Here is a 27,038-nt window from a genome sequence, read left to right as displayed (position 1 = left end):
CTCTGAAAGAAAGTAAATTAATCAAACTTTAATTGCCAAGGTGCTTCCTAGGAAATGGACGCGATGAAATGAATATTAATCCATCTTATATGCATTTTGCAGCCAAACATCAAACCTTCCCATTTCACTGTTTGGATGAACAACGTACGAGGCAAAAAAAGGGACAAGTAATAGCTTGATACCTTTCTAAAAGATAATTTTAAAAATTCTTGATTCTTAGAAATATCGGACTTGCTTAAAGGCATGAGATCTTGGGTGGTGCATTTGGCTGAGCGGCTGACTCTTGGTTTGATCGTCAGGTGACGATCGCATGATGCTCTCTCTCTCTCTCTAAAATAAAAAATATAAAAAAAATAAAAGACTGAGATGTTACATTTAAAAAAATATAAATGAAAACCTGGAATATATAACTATCTAGAAAGAAGACTGATTTCATAATGGAAATCATGGTAAGAGAATTCTTTTTTTAAGATATAAAAAAATTACTTATTTGTCAAAGAGAGAGCATAGGCAAGGGGAGCAGCGGGGGAAAGGGAGACACATGCTCCGCCGGGGGATGTGGGCGCGATGGCAGGACCCTGGCAACCGCCCTGAGCTGAAGGCCCACACGCTCCCCAACGGAGCCACCCGGCGCCCAATCCTAAGAGAATTGACTTCATCCCTTGCTGAGAACCAAACGAATCCATTTCACTCCCGTGATGACCTAACACAACGTCATCCATTCGTTCACTTACGGGCATCCTAGCAACACCTCTGGAGGCCTATGAGGACCCAGGCCCGGGGTGAGCAGCGCACCTGACCCTCTGCTCAGGTCCCAGGACAGGTGCCTCCTCGCAGAAGACCCAAGGGGCCGTGAGGAGGCCGACGGAGCTGTTCCCGAGGCGGGTGCTTCCTCTGCTCCCCCAGGAGGGGGATCCCGGTGAGCCTGGGGACCAGGAGGGCCCACTGCCACCCCCAGGGATAGCAGGGGCTGGTCCGCAGTGCTCATGGTGGTTACTACTGGGGACCAGGCCTACGGGGCCCAGAGGACTAGGAGGGGGATCCAGGTGGGCCTGGGGACCAGGTGGGCCCACCCCCACCCCCACCCCCAGGGAGAGCAGGGGCTTATGGTGGTTACTGCTGGGGACCAGGCCTCTGGGGCCCAGAGGACCAGGAGGGGGATCCTGGTGGGCTGAGAGACCAGGTGGACCCACCCCCACCCCTAGGGACAGCAGGGACTGGTCAGCAGTACTTATGGTGGTTATTGCTGGGGGACCAGGCCTCCGGGGCCTAGAGGACCAGGAGGGGGACCAGGTGAGCCTGGGGACCAGTAGTGCCCACCCCCACCCCCAGGGACAGCAGGGGCTGGTCCGCAGTGGTTATGGTGGTTATTGCTGGGGGACCAGGCCTCCGGGGCCCAGACGACCAGGAGGGGGATCCAGGTGAGCCGGGGGACCAGGTGGGCTCACCCCCACCCCCACCCCAGGGACAGCAGGGGCTGGTCTGCAGTGCTCATGGTGGTTACTGCTGGGGACCAGGCCTCTGGGGCCCAGAGGACCGGGAGGGGGATAGTAGGGACGGTGGTTAGGTTCACACTGAAAAACATCCCTATGCTCCTTTATCCTGCGAGTGTGTGAAAGTATTTTTGGGACCTGGCGTCTTCACAAGCCCCAAGGGTTATTCCTGGAGGTGCCAGAGGCTCCAGGTTTCTTGGGAGAGTCTTGGTTTAGGGCCGCAGCTCAGGTGTTAGCGACGCGACCTCCTTGTCCGCTCAGGAGTCTCAGGCTTTGGGCAGTAACCCGCAGCATCACCTACGTGAAGCCCACGGAACAACGGAGAGGTATTTTTTTTCTTAATTGTTATTTATTTGTTCTTTTGAGATTTTATTTCTGTGTTTGAGAGGGAGGGAGGAGGGAGGGAGGGGGAGCAGAGGCACAGGGAGAAGCAGGCACGTGCCCCTGGGACGACCCAGAGGTCAGACAGTGCAGACCGGGCTGTAGGGAAGGGGCTGCAGCAAGTGGCACCAGGACTTGGCCGGTGGGAGCTCGAAGCCAGGGTCCGGCTTGCACAGGAACATGCACTCACGCGGGCTAACCGCCGGCCTAGGTTGGGGCACAGGGATGCAGGCACCTGAGGCTGCACCTGAGGCTGCACCTGCTGCCCCCGGGCACCGGGTGGACTCTGCAGACTTGCGGGCCTCCAGGGGGCCTGGAGCCAGTAGGGCGGCTCCCCCAGGGCGGCTCCCCCACGCTTATTAACTTACGAAGGAAAGACCTCTAGTGATTGGGGTCCCGGAGTGCATCACCGAGTTAAGATTGAGCTTAATGGGTTTGGTTTTTTCCCCCAAGAAACTATTACACAAAGTCTGAATCAATTGCTGGGTCCTTGTTAAATCCAATACCAAGCAGACACAACACAGGCGCTTTTTTTTTTTTTAAGATTTTTATTTATTTATTCATGACAGACACAGAGAAAGAGGCAGAGACACAGGGAGAGGGAGAAGCAGGCTCCATGCAGGGAGCCCAAGTGGGACTCGATCCTGGGTCTCTAAGATAATGACCTGAGCCAGGGGCAGGTGCTCAACCGCTGAGCCCCCGGGCTTTATTTATTTATTTATTTATTTATTTATTTATTTATTTATTTATTTAAAATTTTATTTATTTATTCATGAGAGACACACAGAGAGAGGCAGAGACAGGCAGAGGGAGAAGCAGGCTCCCTGTAGGGAACCCAAGGGAGGACTTGATTCCAGGTCTCTAAGATCATGACCTGAGCCAGGGACAGGTGCTCCACTGCTGAACCCCCAGTCCCCGGGGCCTTATTTACTTATTTATTTATTTTAAATTTTACTTATTTATTTCTGAGAGACACAGAGAGAGAGAGAGAGAGAGAGAGAGAGGCAGAGACACAGGCAGAAGGAGAAGCAGGCTCCATGCAGGGAGCCCGGGTCTCTAAGATCATGACCTGAGCCAGGGGCAGGTGCCCTGCCGCGGACACCCGCCCCCCCCCCCCCATACCTCATACCTCCACCCCAACCCCGGGTCTTGTTTAAACCTCCCCGACGTCTGAGCCACTAGTTCTGTGTGTCCCGCCTCCGGCCCACGGCTCCCCTTCCTCCCCGCGGGCTTGATGCTCCTGATGGCCGCACTTGTGTGCCCCAGGCCGCAGCCCCCAGGTGGCCGCCCCGGGCCACTGGCCTTCTGCGCTCCCCCCCACCCCCAACGCCCGGCCACCTGCTGGCAGGTTCAGGGGGGCGGGCCGGGGGCTTCCCCGGCTGTGCGGCCGGGAAGGGGAAGGGCCTCGGAAAGGGGAAGCGTTCAGGTCATCCGGGAGCCTAAAAACATCTTTCTTGGGGACTCCTGGGGGGCTCAGCGGTTTGGCGCCCGCCTTTGGCCCAGGGCGTGATCTTGGAGTTCCGGGATCGAGTCCCGCTTCGGGCTCCCTGCATGGAGCCTGCTTCTCCCTCTGCCTGGGTCTCTGCCTCTCTCTCTCTGTCATATGAATAAATAAATAAAAAATCTTTAAAAAAAAAAAAGAATAGCTTGAAAAACATCTTTCTTATGGGAATATTAGAAAGTCTTATTTTCAGGGAATAAATGGACGGGGAAGTTAAAAAAAATGGGAAAACCAGTGTCTACTTAGTAGGCCGTGACCCTAGACCTCGGACACCCGAGAATAAGCCGCTTCGGCTCCTGTTGGACTAAGTCCAAGTCAGAGAGAACGGACCCGCCCGATTTCCAGACGCGTCGTGGCCTTGCGTGGGCTCATCCTGCTGCGTGGCCGTCGCTGCGGGTGGGCCCTTAGGGCTGGGCCCCCACTTGTCACTTTCGGGGCTGCGAGGTATCCCCGCGAATCTCGGTGCTGTGGGGGGGAGGCGGGTACATGTGGCGGGGCGTCCGCGGGGTCACTGGGCAGTGGGGGGAGCCGTCCATTGCTCAGGGCGGGCCCCTCTGCACCTTCCACCGGGGCCTCCGGGTTGAAGGCCCTCCGCCCCCCCTCCCCCCTCACCTCACTCCTCCCCTCTCCCTCCACTGCTCCTCCCCCCCCACTCCTCCCCTCCTCCCCCCTCTCCTGCCCGCCCCTGGGCTCTTTCCCTCCCGTCCACTGCTCAGGGCGGGCCCCTCGGCGCCTAGCACCATGGCCTCCGGGGTTGCCGGCCCTCCGCCCGCACAGCCAGCTGCCCCCCTTTCCCCCTCCCCTCCCTTTCCTCCTCCGTCCTGCCCGCCCCTGCACTCCTTTGGTCCCGTCCACTGCTCATGGCGGCCCCTCTGCACCTCCACGGCCTCCAGGATTGGAGGCCCTCCGCCCCCCTCTCCTGCCCGCCCCTGCGCTCCTTCCCTCCCATCCACTGCTCAGGGTGGGCCCCTCCGCGCCTCCACCGGGCCTCCAGGATTGCAGGCCCTCTGCCCCCTCTCCGGCCCGCCCCTGCTCTCCTTCCGTCCCGTCCACTGCTCAGGGCGGGCCCCTCCACGCCTTGCACCGTGGCCTCCGGGATTGCAGGCCCTCCGCTCCCCGCCCCGCCCCGCCCCTGCGCTCCTTCCGTCCCGTCCACTGCTCAGGGCGGGCCCCTCCGCGCCTCGCACCGTGGCCTCCGGGGTTTCAGGCCCTCAGCCCCCCCCGTCCGCCGGCACAGCCCCCCCCACAACCCGCGGCCACTGCACAGGTGCAGCCAGGCGGGAGCCCACAGCCCACGTGTCCCGGCCCCCAGGCAAGCTATGGGGGTGACGGTGCGCCCCGACTGCGCTCCCCGGCCCTTTGCCACTGCCGGGAGGACTTCGGAGGCTGCTGCGCGGGCGTCTCTGACTTGGGGGCGCACGTCGTTTTCGGTTTGCAGAGCCCCAGTCCCCAGGTCCGTACCGCGCCCGCCCCCTCCCCCCTGCCCCTCCTCCTCGGCGTCCGTGCTGCCATCGCGCCCTGGGGACTCGATGCGGCCTCTACCCCCAGGTCCGTTCTGCTGCGGACACGCGAGTGTGTTTGCAGAGCTTCTGCGTTTGCAGAGCTTCAGCAGAAGAGACGCCCTCCGGGGTGACAACCGCTGCCTCCCACTACGGAGAACCGTTATTACCATTATTTAGATTTCATGCATTTATCCGTGAGCCACAGCGAGAGAGGCAGGGTCCCAGGCGGAGGGAGAAGCAGGCGCCCTGCGAGGACCGGGCACAGGACTCGAACCCGGGCCCTGGGGTCACGCCCTGGGCTGCAGGCAGGTGCTCCTCGGCTGGGCCACCAGGGCCCCAGGTGTGTCGCCCTGATGTGGGTGTGATGGGCTCAGCTCGTGGTGATGCGGGGTCCACGAAAGTGCGCTCCCCCCCCGCCCCCCCCCCCCCGGGCGGCTCCTGCGGGCGGCTCCTGCGCCTCTCTATCCTGGAAGCTGCGCGGGACCTATTGGGGGGGGGCGGCGCTCACAGGGTCCTTGCTGCGACTCCCTCTGCGCCCCAGCAGCAGGTGCCCCCCATACCCAGGCTCTGCGCCCCCGGAGGGAGGAGTCTACTTTGACATTTTTTAGTATACTTTTTAAATTTTAACCATCGGAGTGGTATAAGTTGGTATTTCGATTTCAGTTTGTATTTTTCTGAATGTTAAGATTTTAACACCCTTTTTTGCCATTTGAATTTCTTCAAATGAGTTTTTTTTTTTTAACTCTGTCCATTTGTCAATTGTATACTAAATTAGTTAATAGTCTTCTCCAGTGATAGGACCTGCAGCACTTCTCCAGCGAGCTGTAGCATTCACTGCTTTTTTTGTTTTTGTAGTATAACGCACAGAAAGTCTTACATTTGTGATAATTGTCCAATATGTCAGTCTTTCATTCTGGTGCTTTTACTGGTTTAACAAATTTTCCGTTGCCTACAATTATAAACATGTGCTCCTATATTTCTCTGTAAAAGTTTGATGTTTTATCTTCCCATACTAAGTCTTAAATCCACATGATAATTCTCATAAGTTTTTAAATTTTATTTATGGGTGACCCATTCCAGAACATTATCTTGGCTTATAATCCACCAATGATAATACACGGGATCTGGATTTAGTCAAAAGGAGTTGGGGTTTGCTAAGGTCTTTTTTTTTAATCTATCTTCATAATACACTTAGCTTATAATAATTTATTTTTTGCTGTATTGTCTATAAAATTCCAAGTACCTAGTGTTTTGTGTGTATATCTGGGTAGAGATGGGATCCGCTTTAAGTTCCAGATGTATTCATTTATTAAAAAGCCAAAAATTCCTTGCAGTTATATTTTTAAATGTTTTCCATTTTTTCAATGTTTTCAAATTCATGGCCTTTAGCATCTCAATTTTTAATTCTTGTTATTTTGTCTTTTAGTCCTTTATTAATTTAAAATTTCTATGGCTTCAACAGAAAGTCCTGGCCTAGCATCAGAATTCTACTTCTGCTTCTATTGCTTCTGTGTGTGTTTATTATTTTTTTTTAGTAAATCACAATATTGAACATATTTCCTTATCTCTAAAATCAATTTAATATTTCCTTTTCAGTTCACTTATGTTCAATGAGGCTTATGCAACATATGACTAAAAAAAAATTGGGAAAAAAAAAACCCACCCAAGAATTTGCAAGTTTATCTGCAGGACCTTTTTGAACAAGTGCATCGCTTGTAACAAACATTATCATCCAAAGCATCACGTGCATCTTCTGGAACATGAAGTAGAATTAAATGGCTGGCAGTCTCTGGGGCGGAGTGAAACTTCTCGTCTGACGTTATGAGCTGCCTGTAGCTCATCGGAGAACCAGCCACTCACTAGCTAGAGTAACTGTTTTGAAGACTAATGTGAAAAGGTATTTAATAAAGTATAAATGTCGGGATTTTAGCATTAGCACATTAATATATTCTCTTCATTTCATAAAATACCGTTTGAAAAAGTATAGAAACCTGTTAAAGTACCTCGGGTAGATCCCCATGTAAGGCATCATTAAATAATTAATCAAGTTCCTGACCTCATGCTACGCGCTGTAGTTAGGACGCAGTGTCCAGGGGGTTAAGAGGCATGCATTTTTTTTTTTTTTGCTTTTAAATTTAAAGATCATTAATTAGAAAACATGAAAGTCTTAAAGTCTCAAATTCCTATGTGCCTAGTGAAATACTGAGAAGACCTTGCCAGTACCTCATCTCGGAAAACCAGATCAGCACCAAATACATTAATTCAAATCTAAACATACAAAAAAAAAAAAAAGTACCATCCAGAAGTATTTGCTACAGCTGCACTTAAACATTAGGGGACCCAAGGCCATGGTGCAGGTCTGTAACGTCGTGGGGTATTGTGCTGAGGTGGTTTTCCTGCTGGTCTCACTTATATGATAATTTTTATTCATCTAAATATTACTTCCAATTGGAGACTGCTTCTTTAATTAAGTAGAACATGTAGCAAATAAATGATTTTGAACAGTACTCAGCAACTGTACAATTTCTAAGGGAAATGCTTCAGCTATGGGTTGGGAATTGGGAGGAATAAAAATTCTCAGAATTACTCTAAGACAAACTAAGAGATCTAAAGAATTGGGGTAAAAGAAAAATGAAAAGTATTAAGGAAAAATCGCCTTTAGAAAGGTTGCCTCATTTTCTATGAATTGTGTCTTATTATTATTATTTTTAACCCTTTGTCTTGGGAGCAAGGATCTTAGCCTGAAAAGCTGGCAAAATGTATATATTAAGGTATCTTGAGTTCCACTTAAATAGAAGTAGCTTTCACATTGGTCTTAGTGACAGGCTCGGATCATATTTATTTTACCACCTAGTTTGTTTCTCACCGGAGGTTGCAGAAAGCTCAATTTGCAGGACTAGATGGAGAAATAAAGTTGGGCAAAATTCCTCTACTTTGATAAAAACTTCCATTCAGGAGACAGTGACTGGGATTCAACAGCAATTCAACATTTTTACTATGCCAGTTCCTGGAGAACATGTACGATCTTGAAAGATGAACATACTGGGTCTAAGTAAAGTCATTTTTTTAAAATTTTATTAGTACTGTTTACCAATGGGGAGATGCAGTTTATTTACACCAGCAGCCACAGGGGCAAGGGGAATACACAGCGATCTGTATAGGATGGACCACTTATGCAAAAATAATAATCTCCAAAACAAGGGACAGAGGTGAGCCTCACTACACTTTTCCCATGACCCCAGCATGCGACAACGCCAGGCACTGGCCCCTGCACATGCGGTGGCGGGAACTAATGTACGGAAGAAAAAGCCACGAACCACAGACGTCTGTAAAGGACCCCTTCCCCCCCATACACACACACACACACACACACACACACACACACTCGGATACGTAATAGAATTACAGGGTGATCGATATACTTAATTGAGGGAGGAAGGAAGGGCAGGAATTCTGCTGTTCGAGGGAAGGCAGGAAGGGAAAGGGAGAGTTCCTAACCACGGTCAACTACGGGCCGGGAGCACTCCTGCCCCAGAAAAGGAAGGGGTCCGTGTGTCCCCGCAGGGCTCCTGTTGGACCCAGGCCGTTGCCCCAATAACGGGAAGGCAGAGAACGAAAACCATGACCAAGAGGGAGGGAAAGCGAAGCAACGGTTACTGAGGATTGCTTTCCACCTCTCCCTCCCTAACCAGGAGGCTGACCGGCAAGGGGCAAGGGTACAAGGGGTCTCCGTCAGAGCTCCCCCCTCACCTTACCCACAGCTGGTTTCCCTTCTGCCCCTCTGCAGCCCCCTGCGAGGAGATGGCTACAAAGCCAAGGGCAGATAACCCCAAATCGTTTTAACTCTTGCCGAGCTTTAACTTCCTAAAAAGTCAGCAAAATTCTTGAAGACCAACCGGTAAGGACACCTCAACCTCGGCCAGGACAACTCTGGGGGGAACGCAATGACCGACAGTCTCGCGGCCCTATCGCTACGGTTCCCTCGAGGGATCTGCGTGACACCCATCGGCCGCAGGGTCCAAGCAGGTCCTCCCGGGATGAGGAACGGTACCTGCACAGCAAGGGCTGGCAAACCAGACCAGGCCCCGCTCCACCCCTGCGTGTCGCTAGGCGTCCCTGCTCTTCCGCTTAGGCCCCGAGAGGCAGCATCCCAGTGCAAGGGGGGAGGTGCAGGGGCCCCCGAAAGGAGACCCGCAGGGAGGCATCCAAGGCAGTCCTGCAGGCAGATGCCTAGGCGGGGCCCTGCCTTTCCTGCACAAATCGTTACCGTCTCTCCCATCTTCATCCCCACAGAGGAAACCACCTGAAAGGTTCTTCTCTGGATCTCCCAGAACAAGGAAGGGGAGAGAAAAAAAAAAGAAAGGAAAAACTTGAAAGAAGCCGATGAGAGGGCACCTGGGCAGGTTGGAGCGGGAGCATGGAGAGATGAACTGCAGCTGGCCGGTGTGGAAGCAGGGGAGCCGGCAGCACCTGGGGTCCAGCTGCACTGGACGGGCAGGGGAGCAGGGGACAGTGGGGACACGGGGCGGGCCGGACGGATGAGGCTGGGCCCCGTGCTGGGGCACAGAATGAGGTAAGAAAACATTTCAAATAAAGCAGCACCGTTCCCGCTCACTTTGGGGTTCTCGCCCCTCTACACTTCCTAAGTCCTCAGCAGGGAGCAAAGTGGAGGGTGGCTTTGAGGCGTGGCTCACGTTTCCCATCCTGGCCTGTCCCGACCCCGACTGCCCACAAGAAGGCAGCTCTTGTCAGGAATGTCCAAAAGGGACTGAATGGAAGGGGCCGCCCCTCCCGAGGGGCAGGGGTGGCGGTGAGGGTCTAGACAGATGCTCGCAGTCACACGGCTTGGGCTGCCCGGGGATGCTGCAGTGGGAGGCTAGGCGACCCCTCCCTGCCCCCCCATCCCGGGTATGCTGCAGTGGGAGGCCAGGCGACCCCTTCCTGCCCCCCGGCTCCGGGGACTACGCCGTCAACCTGGAGGGCCGCTGGCAGAAGCCACCCTGGGCCCCGCCGTCCAATCGGTCTGCTGCACAGCCTCTGCGGCACTGGTCATTGCGGGCCGCCCCCGGGGGCGCAGGAGCCCGGTGGGGACCTGGTGGGCTGCCCGGGCCAGACACCCGAACGGGCGGGCTGGGCGGCCAGGGGCTCAGTGAGCACAGGGGGGCCGCGCACAGCAGCGCATATCCGGGCGCGAACCTGCGGAGGGGGTGGGGGGGTAGGGTCGTGCACCGCTGCAGAGGCCCCGCTACCTCCCCAAGGCACCGGGACCAGAGCCTCGGCCTGCCGGGCCACCAGGCTGCCCACCGGACGGGGGGCAAGCGCTCGGCCCTGGTCCCCACGGCGTCCGCGGAGCTGCGGGCGCGGGGACCCCAGGCCGTGGCTAGCGTGGACGTCCTCTCCCGCCTACAGCCGGGGCCGCGAGGCTTCCCCTCCGGGACCGCGCGGCGGTCCTTCTCCTTGGCTTGCCCTGTGTTGGGGCTGGCAACGCCCAGACCTCGCGCCCGCTGACGTCCCGCGTCCGGGAGGAAGCGCCGCAAGAAGTCCCGGCCGGGCTCCTCCCCAGGGCGGCTTGGGGGACCTGAGCACCCGCTGCGCCCCAGCAGCGCGTCGTCTTCGTCGTCTTCTGGGGAGCCTGGGGCCCCAGGCAGGCAGCCCGGTACAGCGCGGCTCCTCCCGCCCGGGACTCCGGGGCGACTCTGGGGGTCACCCCTGCAGAGTGATCCCAACCCTTGCGTCCTACATGCGGGGCCTTCAGAGGCTGGGACGCTCAGCATGCGGGGCCCTGTCACCTGCCGCGTCTGCGCTCCCCTCCGGGCCGTGTCACTGGCTGTGTCTGTGCGTGTCCCCGTCTTTCGCAGGGATGCTCTGGGGGTCACCTCCGCCCGGCGATCCTGGTCCTTGCGTCCTGCACGCGGGGCCTCGAGAGGCTGGGATGCTCAGCGCGCGCCGGGCCGTATCACCTGCTGCGTCTGCGCGTCTGTCCCCGTCTGCGCTCTGCACTGGGCTGCCCGCCGTCTCCCGTGAGGCCTCTAGGGGGTCCCCCCCGCACAAAGATCCGGGCCCTTGCGTCCTGCACGCGGAGCCTCGAGGCTGGGATGCTCAGCGCGTGGGGCCGTGTCACCTGCTGTATCTGTCCGTGTCCCCGTCTCCCTTGGGGCCTCCAGGGGTCACCCCCGTACGGCGATCCGGGCCCTTGCGTCCTGCATGCGGGGCCTCCAGAGGCTGGGATGCTCAGTGCGCGCGGGGCCGTGTCACCTGCTGTGTCTGTCCGTGTCCCCGTCTCCCGCGGGGCCCCCGGGGGTCACCTCCGCCCGGCGATCCGGGCCCTTGGGTCCTGCATGCGGGACCTCCAGAGGCTGGGATGCTCAGTGCGCGCGGGGCCGTGTCACCTGCTGTGTCTGTCCGTGTCCCCGTCTCCCGCAGGGCCCCCGGGGGTCACCTCCGCCCGGCGATCCGGGCCCTTGGGTCCTGCACGCGGGGCCTCGAGAGGCTGGGATGCTCAGCGCGCACGGGGCCGTGTCACCTGCCGCGTCTGTCCGCGTCCCCCGGGGGCCCCCTCCCCGCCCGGCGATGTGGGCCCTTGCGTCCCGCCCGCGGGGCCGTGTCGGCTGCCGTGGCCCCCGCGCCGCGGCTACTGGAAGTCCGGGGGCGCGCGCTGCAGCGGCTGCTCGGGGCCGCTGCCCGGCTCGGCGGGGAGGGCGCACAGCGGCAGGCGGCGGGCGCCCGCGTCCTCCACGGGCGGCAGCCCGAAGTCCTTCACGCCGCCCGCGTCCGCGAACTCCAGGTAGAAGTAGCCGCACTTGACGGCCCGGTGCACCTCGAAGCAGAAGCCCAGGCACGAGTCCTCGATGAGGTCCACGTAGATCTCCTGGGCGAGCGCCTCCAGCTGCTTGGTGTCCAGCTCGGCCAGCGACACGTCCTCCATCTTACCGCGCCCGCGCCGGCAGCGGCCGCCGGGCTCCTCGGGCGGCGGGGCCGGGGCGTCCGCGGGGCGCGGGGGCCGCGCAGCCCGAGCCTTCGCTGCGTCGCGGCGCCTCCCGGGGGCTGGGACCGTGAGTTCGCGCCGCTCGGACCCGCCGCCGGGACCCGCCGCCGCCGCCGCCAGCGCCCCCGGCCTCTTCCGCCGCCAGCGCCGCAGCCCCGCCCCCCGACTTCCACTCCTGCGCACTGGCCCGGCGCAGGCCCGCGCGGGCTGCCGGGAAGGCGCGGAGCGGCCGGGGCGGGCCGCGGGCTCCCGGGCACGGGAGGGACCCCCCAGCCGAGCGCGCGGCTGCTGCGGAGCCGGGCACCACCCCCGCACCTTCCACTGCCCTCGGTCGGCTGCTGGGTCGCCGAGGTCTTCCGCAGAGATTCCCGAGACGCAGGGGCGCAGGCGGAGGGGGGAGCGGGCTCACCGCGAGGACCGGACTCCCCGCGGGGACCGGAAGCGGGACTCTAACCTGGGACCCGGGGTCACGCCCTGGGCCGCAGGCAGGTGCTCCACCACTAAGCCCCCGGACGCCCCTCTTTTTTTTTTTTTTTTTTAAGATTTTTATGTATTTATTCATACGAGACAGAGGCAGAGGCACAGGCGGGAGGGAGAAGCAGGCTTCCTGCGGGGACCGGAAGCGGGACTCTAACCCGGGACCCCGGGTCCCGCCCTGGGCCGCAGGCAGGTGCTCCTCCGCTGAATCCCTGGACGCCCCTCTTTTTTTTTCTTTTTTTTAGATTTTTATGTATTTATTCATGAGAGACAGGCAGAGAGGCAGAGGCACAGGCGGGAGGGAGAAGCAGGCTTCCTGCGGGGACCGGAAGTGGGACTAACCCAGGACCTGGGGTCGCGCCCTGGGCCGCAGGCAGGTGCTCCACCGCTGAGTCCCCCCCCCCCCCCCGTGCCCTTTTTTTTTTTTTTTTTTTTTTAAAGATTTCATGTATTTATTCATGAGATACACAGAGAGAGGCAGAGGCGCAGGGAGCCCGTGCAGGGAGCCCGATGTGGGACTCCATCCCAGGACCCCGGGGTCACGCCCTGGGCCGCAGGCAGGTGCTCAAGATTTACAAAAGCTAAGTACATAGGGCAAGTTCGCACAGGTAGTAACTGATGGGAGGCAGTCTGGTATCATCATATTTTATGGCTTAGCATATATGGCTATAGGCAGATTCAAATTTATGTCAAAATATGATTATCAGTTTTTGAATGGAGAACATATAAAGGATACAAAAGGCTGCAGGGAAAAAAATTCTGCCTATATATATAAAAAACATTTATCATGCATGAATCTTTGGTAACCTAGGCGCCCTATTGAGCCCATCCCCCTGGCGCCCCTAGTTTTTGTTTTTAAGGAAGAACTGGGCACTCTTGTTGAAGACATGATCCACATACACTGATCCGTGAACCTAAAGATAAGGAGCATCACGTCCATGGGATCACAGGTGCATCACCGGATACACCTCAAAACTCCTGCGAAGAGAAAATGTATACCTGCAGCGTCTGTGAAAGAGGGAGGAAATGTCAAATCGCCTCCTAAAATCCTGTGGCATGAACGTGAGACCTGCCAGGGTCCTGTCTGCCCTGCGTCCGCCCCGCCGCAGCTCTGTCCATCTGCCTCCAAGTATAGCGAGTCTCCCTTGCACGCTGAGGATGAAGTGATGATGCACGAACCATCCTTGCCAGGCCACACCTTACAGGGCGAGCGTTCACTGAATGCCAGCCCTTCTGATCACATTAGTTCCGGGCTACACTACATTATGATCAAGACACTATAGCATTTCCTTCACTTGTTGCTAGTTTTTTGGTTCTTGCCAAGAACCTCTGAAATACGGTAGCATCTTGTGTTTCATAATTTACCAAAAAAAAAAAAAAAAAAAAGATATGTATCTCTCTGATTCTATTTCTTTTCCAGGATACAGGGGGAAAGAAATGGGCCTATATCTTTCTGGCAGATACAAATTAAGTATTTTCTAATGTTTATGATTATCAATCGCTCGTAAACTATGATTCATTCTCATTAGCTCCCTTCGTAGTTTTATGAGGAGAGGGGTAAGTACCAGTTAGACTTACTTGGTTTCTGAGTAGTTAACCAGTAGTTGTACCCATCCAGATTTTCTGATTGTGTATTTTATCATCCTAAAAATCACAAATTGGCAGATCTAAAGGATTCTGAAAGCCTACGCTATTGAAGATTCATGCATGATAATTTTTTTTTTGTATATAGGCAGAATTTTTTTCCCTGCGGCCTTTGTATCAATTATATGTTCTCCATTCAAAAATTGATATCATATTCTGACATAAATTAGAATCTGCCTATAGGGGATCCCTGGGTGGCTCAGTGGTTCGGCACCTGCCTTCTACCCAGGGCGTGATCCTGGAGTCCCAGGATCGAGTCCCTCTTCGGGTTCCTTGAATGGAGCCTGCTTCTCCCTCTGCCTGTGTCTCTGCCTCTCTCTCTCTGTGTGTCTCACATTAAAAAATAAATAAAATCTTTAAAAAAAATCCGCCTATAGTCATATGCTAAGCCATAAAATGTAATGATATCAGACTGCCTCTTATCAGTTACTATCTGTGGGAACTTGCCCTACATACTTAGCTTTTGTAAATCTGTTTTCTTATTGCAGTGACTTTTCTCATCACAGAGATTCCTTGTGAGATTTAAACATTGACAGTAAATCGAAAAGTCTTCACAAAGTATCCAACTGTGTATAATACTGTATCGCATACCTACTATTGTGATACGTTTAGTTAGGGGGGGAAATACAGATGTAAATAGAATTGCTTCCACTCATCTTTTATCACAGTGTCTGAAAATCTAGTTTAAGACCATGCTTCTCAAACCTTGATGTGCATATAAAACATTCAGAGATCCTTTTAAAACTGCAGACTGTGGTTCCGTAGGTCTCAAGTAGGGCCCCGGTTTCTGCATTTCTAAGGAAGCTGCTGGTTCACAGACCACTTTGAGTAGCAAGGAATGAAAAGGGCCTGATGGTGGACAGTGTTCTTCATGGTGATTGGCTCCCGTGTAATTTGCGCTGGGGAAATTATCATGAGAACCTTTGCGTATTTGATTTTTGTCAGAAGAGAGTGAGAGATTGTTTCTCTGCCCCTTAAATCCTCCTTATGTTGTGCGAGTTGGAACCGAAATCCTCTACTTAATGGGGAAGGGTCATCAATAAAATATACTACAAAATATATACAAGCAGATCATCACATTAATTGAAATTCAAATAATCAGGACCGTAGCTGGGTTTTCCTGCCCGTATTTTATTATATTTACTCTTAGAATGGAGACATTATCACGCTGTCGAAAGTTTGCTTTGAAGTTCGTCATCCCCTTGTTACCTTTCATCTACTTGTCCCATTTAACTAGGTGGCCTTACTTACTGAAATGTACTCAAAGTCTTGTTCAATCAGGGCCATGCCACAAAAAGAAGTTAGAAGGAACCAGAAGTTAGAAGTCCTGTTGCAATTCACAGCGTCGAAGATACTTAAGCCTTTGCTATAAAAATGAAATAAAATAAAATAGATACTCTATTTTTTCAGTGCAAAGGAAATAACAGGAATTAATTCTTCAAAAATAAGTGATCTTCAAAGAATACGTACATCATTTAGGTTTAGAATATATATGTTGTACTAATTAAGGTAGGCATTTTGTCTTTGATTATTTGATAATTTTCTTCCTATTTACTTGTAACATACATACTGAGAGACCGGCTCTTTCAAAGAGGAACACATTTTACATTTATCTAATGGTTTTTACCAAGGACTGAAAATCCACAAAACAATTTTTTTGTTTTTAACAGTCACACATTTTTTTGTGTTCCCATAAAGTAGGAAAGCGAGATAGCAGAGTGCGTCAGGGGTAGGCCTGGGAGCCAAAAGAGTTGAGCTGCTGTCCCACTTCTGCCACTAATTTATCAGGTGACTTTGGGCGAGAAGGTGAATTCACATTTGCAAAAACAGCTAGATTCATGTTTTCTGAATGTTTCTTTTAAAACTAAATTTCCATGAATTGAGGAATCTGAGAAAATAGGTTTCTTCAAGTTAAGGGTCAAGTAAGTTCATATATATTGGCCTGCAAAGTTCAAATGTTAGATCCTCAACTGGGTGACTGAGGGTTTTGTTATTATAAACCAATCTGCTCCACTGCCTAGGGCATCTTGTTGAAGCACCTTGAGGGTTAGGAAGATTATTCATCTACTGAATGCCAGCTGGATATTGTAATTATCTTGCCTAATATCTGAGATGTTACTTGTAGATGTTCATTTTAGTTGAAAATTTTAATTTCTATAATGATTTTGATGCCTACGAAATCCACTTTTATTTATAAAAATTAGCATTTTACTTGTTTTTCTTTACTTACTCAGGTATTTAAAAATAAGCAAATAGTAAATCAGAGAAGGAGGCAACATATGGAGGTAGGGTCTTCTTACTTTCCCTGGACCATGATTTATGTCAGAAATAAGCTATGTAGTACTATGCCTTCTTGCCAGCAGTTTGCTAGGAGAAATGTTTGCTTGAAGTTTCAAATTCATTCTCTACCAAAATCCGTATTTCAGGATTTGCATTTAAAAACTGATTATCATGCCTTGCATGAGATTCGGAGATGCCACAGTTTGATATTAGATAAGGATGTCATGCTCAAATTGCAATGTCTAAAATAAATTTACAATTTTAATCTTCCCTGCTAAACTGTGGAATCAAGGTAACTCAGTGAATTTTGGCATTTATGACAACTTTGGCTTATGATCTTCTAGAGGGACAGACACTGTAATCCTGAGCTAACTACAGTTAGTAAGTTGTGTAGGATACTAATGCAGATTTTGGTGCTTAACATAATACAGCCTTTTTAAAACAGTGGATCTTTCTATATATCAATTGTTCTGAGCCAGTTTGATCTACAGAAGGGCTCCAGAGGCTTTCTGAAGTTATTTCTATATATTTATAATACAGAAATATGTTTTAGAAAACATCTTAATACTTTTAAGATTACACTGCCCTGTGGATTATAAGCTATTTCTTAATGTATATATATTTTATATATATAAGAATGTTGCTGGACCCTCTCTGTCTGGGAGGATGTGCAGGGTGGTGCAGAGAAGGGCATGTTTGCCTTATATATGGACATAAGGAAGGGCCAGAAAAATGTAAACTTGAACACAGAAAATAATTCCTGATTAGGCAATATGGACGCGGCAAGAATTAACACTTTTAAAAACCCTTATTTTAAAGAAATTTCAAATTTATGGGAGGATTGCAAGAATATAACAAATAACTTCTATAGATCTCCTCTTCCTCAAGTTTACTTAACATTTTACCACGTTTACCCTCCCTCTCCCTCCCTCCATCCCTCCCTCTCCCGCTGGAATTTCCATATCACAAAGTAATCTGAACTATTGTTTTTCCTGGGTAATGGATTACAAACATCATACCCTGTAACCTCTAAATATTTCCATGTATGTAGCCGTAAGAGCAGATATTCTCTTACATCACTTGATACAATAATCAAATTTAGGGTTTTCAGTAGTTTAGGAATTGGCTAATACTATTGTCTAATATACAATCCATATTAAAATATTGTCAAATGTCCTAATAATGTCCTTTCTAGCATTTTTTTTTTCTGGAGCCAATCAAGGATTACATGTTGCATTTACTTGTCATGTCTCCTTATCTAGTCTCTTTTAATCCAGAACAATTACCTCGCAGAAAGATTTGAAAATAATGACATGCGTAAATTCGAGGACATTCAATTTCAACATGATAAAAATCTTTTTAAAGACATGCAATTTCTCTAATTAAAGCCTTAATTACGGTAAAAATTTATCTTAGTAGATCAGGCCGGATGCTGTAGCAGTGCTGCTTGAAAATGCAGATGATTCCGAAGAAAGCTCATCTACTAAAGTAAGTTTACGGTGCTGACAACTCGAGTTTCCTTTGGACACAGATGCCTTCTGGAACTTCTATTATGTTAGTCTTTAAATATATTTAATGGCAGTAATATTGGTTCCTTGGCTTGGACCTGTCCTGACGAGGAAAACAGGCCTTTGGGTTGCTGGTACACATCCGAGTAAACCTGGGCAGCTGAACATAGACTCGAAAAACCCAGGGCTTTTTTTTTTTTTTTTTTTTTTTTTAACGCTTAACCAGTCTTAAAGGAGGAATAAAAAATAATATCTTCAGGTCTGATAAAAACACAAAGGCCAGAGATGTTAAGTGAATTGTCCAACTAATCGGTGACAGAGTTAGGGCATCAAAGCTTCTGACTCTGATTTTTCTCTCTGTTACACAGTGTCTCCAAAATGTACTTTTGTTTTGCAAAACCATCAATAATGGCTACCTCCCATAATGCACCTCTAAAACACTTTTAGAGTTGGCATTTTTATGTGTCACATCAAAATCTTACTGCCAGTGTAGCTTTAACCAATGGCGAAGGCATGTAATAGGGCGTAAGCACTCTGCTTGCCCGAAAAGGTGCTGAAATGTGATAATATTACTAATGAAATGAAGCTCTGTACTTTTACACGATGTACTCCTAAATTTTTTAAATCTTTAAATGTTAGTTTTTAAGAATTTTTTGAAGTTCTAGCTTTAAAAGCAAAAATTAAAAAAAATTAATTAAAAAAATTTTTTTCAGATTAGCAAGCCATGCACTCCACAGAAAGATCATAAACCTAATTTCAAAATGTATTTTGAGAGGATTTTAAGCATCAAATCTTTATATAAAAGTTCTTACTGCCTCTCAATGCTCCTAACTAAGCTTTGACAACAGTGAACCGTTGTTGGTTCTCTGAACAAAACACGTTAATCCATAACACCCTTTCAGCCTTGAATGTCTCTCTCTACCCTCAAGTCTCTTTTGAGTCTCCATTGCAGTTCGCATTCCTAACCCATGTAAGTTCCTCAGGTGACGCTGCTGTCACTATCATCATTATCAAACACTTCATCTGGGCCAGATGGCTGTTCTAACTCCAAGGAATTTGATATCAACTCAATTCCTCTTTACAACAATCCTATGAAGAAGTATGAATAATATCCCCATTTTATATTTAAGAGACTGAAGCATATAAAGCCTACAGAAGAAAACATTATGGGACAGTAATAAAGCTAATATTTGAGCTGAAGTGGACTGGAAGCTTCCAGCATCTATGCTCTAATTACTAGGCCACGCAGCCTCTGTGTGATTAAAAGGAGATGGATCCTAGGTACTGTTATATACACAAGGCTCTTGACTGTCTTGTTCAGCATTTATGTTCAAGGAGCTTCTGGGGCTGGAGATGTATATATGATGGCACATTAACCCAAAACATACAAAGTCTGTTCTAGAAACATCTTTGTTGAAACAATCTTTACACAAATATAGAGCTGTAACTGGCACACCTAAATGTGTTAGGATTTACCATTCCTATGATAAGAAAAGTGTCTTAGAGTCTAATGAAAACCCTTGGCAATTTGAATATTATATGATACTAAATTAAAAAAAAAAACCTCATTAGAGGTTCTCGCCAAACTGGTTTTAAGTTGTTTAGTGCAAAATCGAGTTTCTTTCCATCTTTCTTGCTTTCTTTTTCCCATAGTTCTTTGCATTCAAGTTATAAAGAAGTTCAATTGAACATATTTTTTTTTTCCTAATCTGACTAATGTCCATTAGGTTTGTTTTTGTTTGTCTTCTCCCATCAAGAGCTGTCTCATATTTTCTTAAGTCAAGCTGTTAAATTGGTGGGTGGGATGCTTTTACTCCTTGTGTTCCACAGATGGGCATCTGGCAATTGCCACCAAGTGAGAGATTAATTTTCTTGTGAAAATCTCAGTAAATGTAAAAGTGAGAGCAAATTTAGGCAGTAAAGTAAGGGAGTCTCAGAATCTTTTGCAGATTAATTATAATTTTTTTTTATTAAAGTAACTCTAGTTTTCCTTTCTGCACTTAACCTCATCTTCTCTTACCTCTCCTTTTCTTTCATTTATCTGGAACTGCTCTTAAATTTTTATTTTTCAAAGAAATTTTGAACCTTGATTTGTCCCCATTCTCAGAGTATTATACGTTGCCTGCTAACCTCACTTTTTAAATATTTCCTAAAACATCATTTTTACATGATATCACCCTAACTTTGCCAATTTTCACTCTTTATGAACATCGACATCTATTTTTGCCACACATTATTATTTATTTATTTATATTTTTAAAGCCAGCCGCCACTGATATTAAATTTTAGTCAACTGTGAATACATCCTTAACATAGCCCTTAAACATTTTTTACACTTCCTGACTTGCATCGTTCTTACTTGTGCCTGGTACCTAGATGTTGCATTCTGTAGAAAAATATAAACGTGAGTAAATGTACCATCACTGGCATTTAACGCAATGACACATACATAAAAGATCCTTAATATATCATCAGGATTTACCGCACCAAATTTTAGGATCAAATTTTATTTTTGAGTAATACCAACTACTAGTAAAATTGGTATTTCTTAACTTAGGTATTTTTTCTGAGGATTCCTCAAAGAACAAAATGAAAATTTAATTATTCTAAAATAGAATAAAGTTCATTGTATCTTATGGATTCACTGGACATATGCCTAAATCTAAGCTACATCATAGGATCTTGGTGACCTTATTTTTTCTTTATCTTGAAACATTTTTCTATTTCATCATTAGAAGGACTGTTTTATTGATAATTATCGATTATTTTTAAAGGCATAAATATGAAGAAACAAGAATGATGAAATTATCTAGGCACAAAGAGGCATGTAAACTAGAGGCAAACTCAAGGTCATTGTCTCTTTTTGCAAAAACCCTTGTTTTGGAACACAGGCGCGTTTCACTTATGTATTGTGCTCGGCTGCTTTCGCTTCCACGTCAGAAGTGAGTAGTTGCAGTGGAGACCATGTAACTCCGAAGCCTAAAATATTTATAATAGCCCTTTGAGAAAACGTCTACCTAATGTTTATGGTTCTCTTAAAAGACTAGGACAAACAAACAAACAAACAAAGACAAAAAAAAATGACTAGGACAATAGTGAAAGAACTATTATCGTTCACGTCTACTAATCTGCTTCCCAAAATATTGCCTCATCTTTAAGAAGATGTAAGGGAAGCCTGGAGATACCATCACTGTCCTTTGTGTTTAGCTTTTATTGGGGACATTTGAGAACCCAGAAATTTTCATTTTCTGTTCTTAATGGCATAGAGGAGAAAATTGGCAGAGAGAGATGTTTTACGATTATCAGATGAATCAGGAGATAAATTCAAAGGGACGGATAGCAGTACCCTAATGATAGTGAACTGGATCACGGATAGGAAGTGGATCTTGTCAGTGGAATCTCGGTCAGTGGAATCTGAGACGAAGAGTCTTCAGATGCAGGACCTGGATGGATTTTCTAGAATCTCTAGTGAGCACTGTATTTCCAAGAACAAAAAGGACTATGGGAAGTTCATCTAGCCAGTCATAAAACAGGGAAAACCACATTGGGCAAGGCTTTGCCGTAAAACCTGGACTATTTCTATTTTGCTAAAAGGAGGTGTGACATATTTTTCACCTTTTATGATGTGCATGTGCCCAAATTTACTTGTCACAAAAGTGACGTTTGTAACATTTAAATGTATTTCAAAATTTCTGGCAGTTGTTTTCCACTCTTTATTCTTACTTCAGTGAATCATTAAGTGACAATTTTTTTTTTTTTTTAACAGATCCCCTGGACCCAGATGGCAAAAAACGGTGACAATTTTCTTGATACATTGAGAGTTAGATTTAAATGACAAGAAATAATAATAAAAAAAGGAGTAAACTTTGACAAGGTAAATTCAGTGTTATTTTATGTTAACTCTTTGTGTGTGTCTGAATCCCACACAAAATCTCAAGTATTCATATATAAATGAATTTGTTGGCCTTTATTTAAAAAGCTGTCTCCCAAAACATGCAAGTGGCATGTGCCCTTGAAATAGTTCGAGGCCTTGAAATCCTTTCTGGTCAAACATAAATGCTCCTGGCACCCTGTAGACCAGGTGTCAGGCTCCTGGAGTTAATTTGATTTGTAGTTTTTCCTTTGTTTGCCTGCCTTTTCCTCTCAGTTTTGATTCAGAAAGGTGTTTCTGCAGATATACTTCCGTATGCCTACATCTGGTTCCTATTAATTTTTCCTTGGGAGTTTAAAGAAAATAGTAAGGCAGCTTTGCTGTTTTTAGCCCCAAAATATTTGCTCGCATGAATCTTATATGCAAAACCAGGTTACCACACGGAATTAAAAAAAAAAAAAAAAACCCTTCAGTATCAAGATGAGCTCAGAGAGAGGTCAACTTTTAAAAAAAAAAAACTTCTCTTCTGACACTTGAGATAAAGTCTATCTTTGGCACAGGACTTTTTACCCTTGGGGTTGCAGGGGAGACAAGTCGGCTTAAGAATTTCAGGCTTAAATTAGGCAGTGTGTAAGCTGACAAAGATTTACTCATTGTTTTTCTTTTTTGTTTTTTTTTTTTTAGATGTACTTTTCCCTGCACAGAGTCCATTATAATTCTACACAAATCTTGTATATTGTAGATTTTGGGGAGTGGGGAGCATTATATAGAAGAAAAGGAATGGGAGAAAGGAGGGAGAGATCCTGTTGGTTTCCGATTGACACTAATAACTCCTTGAATTAAGGTCTCAAAAAGGTAAATCCTTACATCTACGTTCTGCTGTGACTCAAGTATAACTTTCCCCACATTTACTTTTATTATAAAAACATACACGGCAGTTAAATTCAGAGTCTCTGGAGTAAGTAAGACCCTGGGCCACTTATTATTTGTATGACCCCAGACAATTAACACCTCAGAGTCAGTTATATGGTCCGTAGAATGGACATTAAAGTGGTTCTATCCTTGTAAGAAATTACAGAAGTAAAATAAAACGTCAATTGCTTTAAAAAACATTAGGCGTTGCATACGTAATCAGTAAACATATTTTTATATATATGATGTAGAAGAAATACTAGTCTTGGAACTCAAATGATCGTGATTTTCTTATTTTTATATTCAGTACATATTGAAGGTTTTTTTTTTTCTTTTCTGTTTAGAACTTGAGGCACAGTGATAAAGGAAGCCAGCCCGTCTTTCAAGGACCTGCTTAGGGGAGGGGGAGAGACAAACCTGAACACGAGAGCTGTGAGCGCAGTGGGCATACCCCACACAGAGTGGTCACGGGGTCTGCGTGCAGAGAGGGGCAACTTTTGTGGGAATTTGACCCTTTACTTAGGATTTGGAAGAGGGGCACAGCTTGTAGTACGTACAGGAGCAGTGAGGAGCATTTCAGGGGAGGGAAAAGCATGATGAAGAAGACAGAGGTACGGAATAACATGTTGCATCATGATCTGGTAAGTGATTCCTTATAGCCTGAGTGGGGGAAAGGTGTGTAGAAGCCGGGGGTGGGACGGAGGAGAGGCTGGAAAAAAATGTGTGATCACCAGAGGGCTCTTTTTGTTTTAAGATTTTATTTATTTATTCATGAGAGACACAGAGAGAGAGAGGCAGAGACACAGGCAGAGGGAGAAGCAGGCTCCATGCAGGGAGCCCCATGCGGAACTCGATCCCAGGACCCTGGGCCAAAGGCAGATGCTCAACCACTGAGCCACCCAGGCGCCCCAGCAAAAGGTTTTTTTCAGAGATTTTATATTAGAAAGTCCTTCTGGTCTCAGTGTGGAGGATGAAATGGAATGTGACGGGCAGGAAGGTAACTCACAGATTATTTGTAGTCCAGGTGAGAGGTTGTAAATTCGTAAAGAATGCAACAAGAAATACAGAGGAAAGAGAGCAAACAAGTACAGTAAATACACAGAAGTTAAACTGGTAGGTTTTGTTTGGGTCATAGTAAAAACCTCCAAGAATGACAGACAAAATGAAATGAGATTATTTATTTATTTTTAAGTATTTTATTTATTTATTTACTTATTTTGATTTTATTTATTTACTCATGAGAGACACACAGAGAGGCCGAGGGAGAAGCAGGCTCCATGCAGGGACCCCACGTGGACCTCGATCCCGGGACCCCGGGGTCACGCCCCAGGCCCAGGGTGGCGCTAGACCGCTGGGCCACCCGGGCCGCCCCGATGAGATTACTTAAATATAAGTACCTTGTAAGCTGTAAAGCTCTATATGATTTTCAGCTGTTATCCGCGTTCAAGATTGTATAATCAATGACTTTAAACACACAATCAATATGTCGACCTACAAAGTCTAACTATTGTCTGTTCTTGAAGTTTGCAAGGCTTCAAACTGCCTTTTACATACAACCTTCCAGTCGTTCAGAGACCGTCCCTAGCACCCTCACACACTTGTGAGATCACAAGCCACCGTGACACGTGGTTTCCATAAAGCTCAAGCTTGTCATGTATCTACAACATCCGGCAGATGGACCCGACTTCAACATTTTACCAGAAATTCGGTGTCAACACGCCCGCATGCACACACACACAAACTGGATCAAACCACATGAGCTGTTGAGGCAACAGAGTCATAGATTTTTATAGAGTTTTATCAATAAGAGTAAAGTGTATAAGAATTAGAGCTGTGGTTCCAAATCACCTCGCAGGGTGTTCGTTTTTGAGCCGAGGCACAAGTGACTGAGAGGGGTCGACCCCATTTTCAAGTCATAACCATGCTTTTCGTAGAGCCAGCGACAGCCTTCGGTGGTCGAGGTGCTATGGGCTTTGAGAGAAGACCATCCCCCATGCTCCCTGGGTCTTGGACTCCTCTACTGTTGGGGAAATCCAGCCATGCCTGGCATGAGCTCAAAAATATTCAGAGATCATGCTCTTATATTCCACATTTTGGGGCCATTTATCCATTGACATTAGGCCTGCCACATCTGTTCATGCATTTAAATGAAAGTTAAAGACCTTCTTTTTTGATCAAGTTTTAGTGTTTTCATAATTTATATGCACCTCACTATTCTAGAAGAGTTTGCTCAGAGTCGTTTTCTCTGTTTTATCTGTCATTGGTATTTTTATGCCTTTTATTCCACAGCCTTTAAGATGTGATGTGAATAAAAACAGCTTTCTAAATAAAGATTGATTGTCTGCTAACAGTTACCCAATAAACAATAGTCTTCATATGAGACCAAAAAAAAATACTATATACATTGGCTTAAGGAATAGAATGGCACATATCCTAAATTCTTGGAGTTTACACAAAGCAATATCCTCACATATATGGTAAGGTGACATGGAAAATTAAAGCTGATGGGGATTTTTTTTGAGAAAAAAATGTTTCGACAAATGTTTTGTTCAAATTGTCTAAAACATTCTGTGTGATGGTTCCTTGATACAGGTGTCGGAACCATGATTTTTTACTGATGGAGATTGATTCTATCCTATTGAGAAGAATGTCTAGATGGGACACTTAATGTCCACAGGTCAAAAATCCCACTTACTTAAATTTCTTTCCCTTAGTAATCTAACACCTTTTCGATCTACTGGAAGAAGGTAGCATGTTTGGGAAAAAACCTACTAGCTTTTCCTCTACAGACATGTTTCCTGAATTCATATTCACATCATTTCATTAAAAATATATGTATCATAGAAATCAGATTATTTTTTGTGTTGACTCTGAGTGGAGAAATGAACTTCTGTCTTAAAATAATAACACAAACATCTTTTAAAATTTGTGGTAAAATGCTACTTGAGGAAGTATAAGGAAGCACAACAGTAAAATAATGTAAATATATTATTATTAATCGAAAAACATCCATCATCATTGGAAGAAATAGAATGTGTCCCAGAGATATTTGAATGAAACAGTTCCCCTATATTTAGTGAACAGGTCAACATGCCGTTCTGGAATTTAATAAAACTTTTTTTTTTTAAAACTCAGGAGCATTCCAAATAGTGATTGTATTTTTTTCCTCTCTAAATACCTCATACTTATGCATTTTAAAATACATTCAACTCTTATGCAGGTGTTTAAAAGACTTAGGATCTGATTTCTCCCCTACACTGAGTTCCAGACTTGAGCATCTGCTGGCCTGCGTGACACCCCCTTTTGGTTATCTATCGGACACCTCAAACATTCTTACATGTCTTAAAAAAAAAACAAAAAACAATTTTCATCTCTTCCCCACTCTCTCCATAAAACAGCTTTTCCATTTTTCTTATCCTCGCTTATTCACTACTGTTCAGCCAGTCAGCCAATCTAAAAATCTAGAACTCGATCTTGATTTCTCTTTATTCGTTACTTCTGTATCCATCTGTTGGCATCCCTGAGACGTGAACATACAGATACATCCCGAATCATATCACTCCTCGCTTCCTGAACCACTACCGCCGTCACGCCCATGCCACCGTCCTGTCCCCCGTCATCAACCCCCTAACTGGTATCTCTGCTTACATCCTTTCCTCTCTATACTCATTAGACCCAATGTGAACACACACTTACACTTAAAACTCTGATATTTTTCCTTAATATTTAGTGAAAAATTCCAGTTCTTTATTTATGCCTACGATGTCCCATATAATCTGATCATTGGTTCCCCTTCCAATCCCATCTCCTCTGACTTTACCCAATATGCCCCATCCATAGAGGCCTTTTTGCTCTTTCTTGACAAGCTCTTCTTCATCTCAGATTGTTTTTTTTTTTAAAGATCTTATTTATTTATTCATTCGTTTCAGATTGTTTAAACTACTTATTTACTTAGTGTGAGATACTTTTCACCCACAACTTTACATGGTTCTCTCTCAATATTTCAAGTGTCTTCTCAACTATCTCATCAGAGAGATCTCCAATGAGATAATTTAGAATAGCCTTCTCACCATTTTTTGTACCCTCACTTGCTCTCACCTTATCTTACTTATTTTCCTTATATAACCCATTTCTATCTGCAGCTATACTACTTTTTAATTTTTTTAAAAGATTTTATTTATTTAAGAGAGAGAGAGTGAGCATGAGGGGGTGAGGGGCAGACAGGGAGGGAGAAGCAGACTACCCGCTGAGCAGGGAACCCAACTCGGGGCTCAATCCCCAGGCCCTGAGATCATGACCTGAGCCAAAGGCAGATGCACAACCAACCAAGCCACCCAGGTGCCCCTGCAACTATACTATCTACCTGTTTATATATTTATCTCTTATCTCTGTCATGAGAATTAGTACCTAAGTCAGACATTTTGTCTTAGTAGCTGCTATATCTTCAGCACCTAGAGCAATACCTGGAACATACCTCTTACTTA

The 27,038-nt window shown here is 47.1% G+C and overlaps 1 protein-coding gene and 2 long non-coding RNA genes across 4 annotated transcripts; 2 read left to right on the top strand and 1 right to left on the bottom strand.

The window, feature by feature from the left end:
- The first annotated feature begins 673 nt into the window (after positions 1 to 673).
- On the top strand, positions 674 to 6,801 carry LOC140642561 (uncharacterized). The gene is made up of 3 exons (XR_012039006.1): positions 674 to 919; positions 1,610 to 1,819; positions 6,474 to 6,801. It is a non-coding gene; the product is annotated as an uncharacterized lncRNA (long non-coding RNA).
- A 1,134-nt stretch (positions 6,802 to 7,935) lies between these two features.
- Positions 7,936 to 11,990, bottom strand: ATXN7L3B (ataxin 7 like 3B). Its single transcript, XM_072843287.1, has one exon. It carries the CDS (start codon positions 11,800 to 11,802, stop codon positions 11,509 to 11,511), a length of 294 nt encoding a protein of 97 aa, XP_072699388.1. The 5' UTR covers positions 11,803 to 11,990; the 3' UTR covers positions 7,936 to 11,508.
- Positions 11,991 to 16,233: 4,243 nt separating this feature from the next.
- On the top strand, positions 16,234 to 24,885 carry LOC140642153 (uncharacterized). Of its 2 annotated transcripts, none has more exons than XR_012038698.1 (4): positions 16,234 to 17,751; positions 21,538 to 21,645; positions 22,385 to 22,497; positions 22,899 to 24,885. It is a non-coding gene; the product is annotated as an uncharacterized lncRNA (long non-coding RNA). The 2 variants fall into 2 exon arrangements; XR_012038697.1 differs by having other exon boundaries at positions 22,327 to 22,497.
- Positions 24,886 to 27,038: the final 2,153 nt, after the last annotated feature.

This window comes from Canis lupus, chromosome 11 (assembly GCF_048164855.1).
Source record: "Canis lupus baileyi chromosome 11, mCanLup2.hap1, whole genome shotgun sequence".
Lineage (NCBI taxonomy): Eukaryota > Metazoa > Chordata > Mammalia > Carnivora > Canidae > Canis > Canis lupus.
This window is presented reverse-complemented; position numbering and strand designations above follow the sequence as displayed.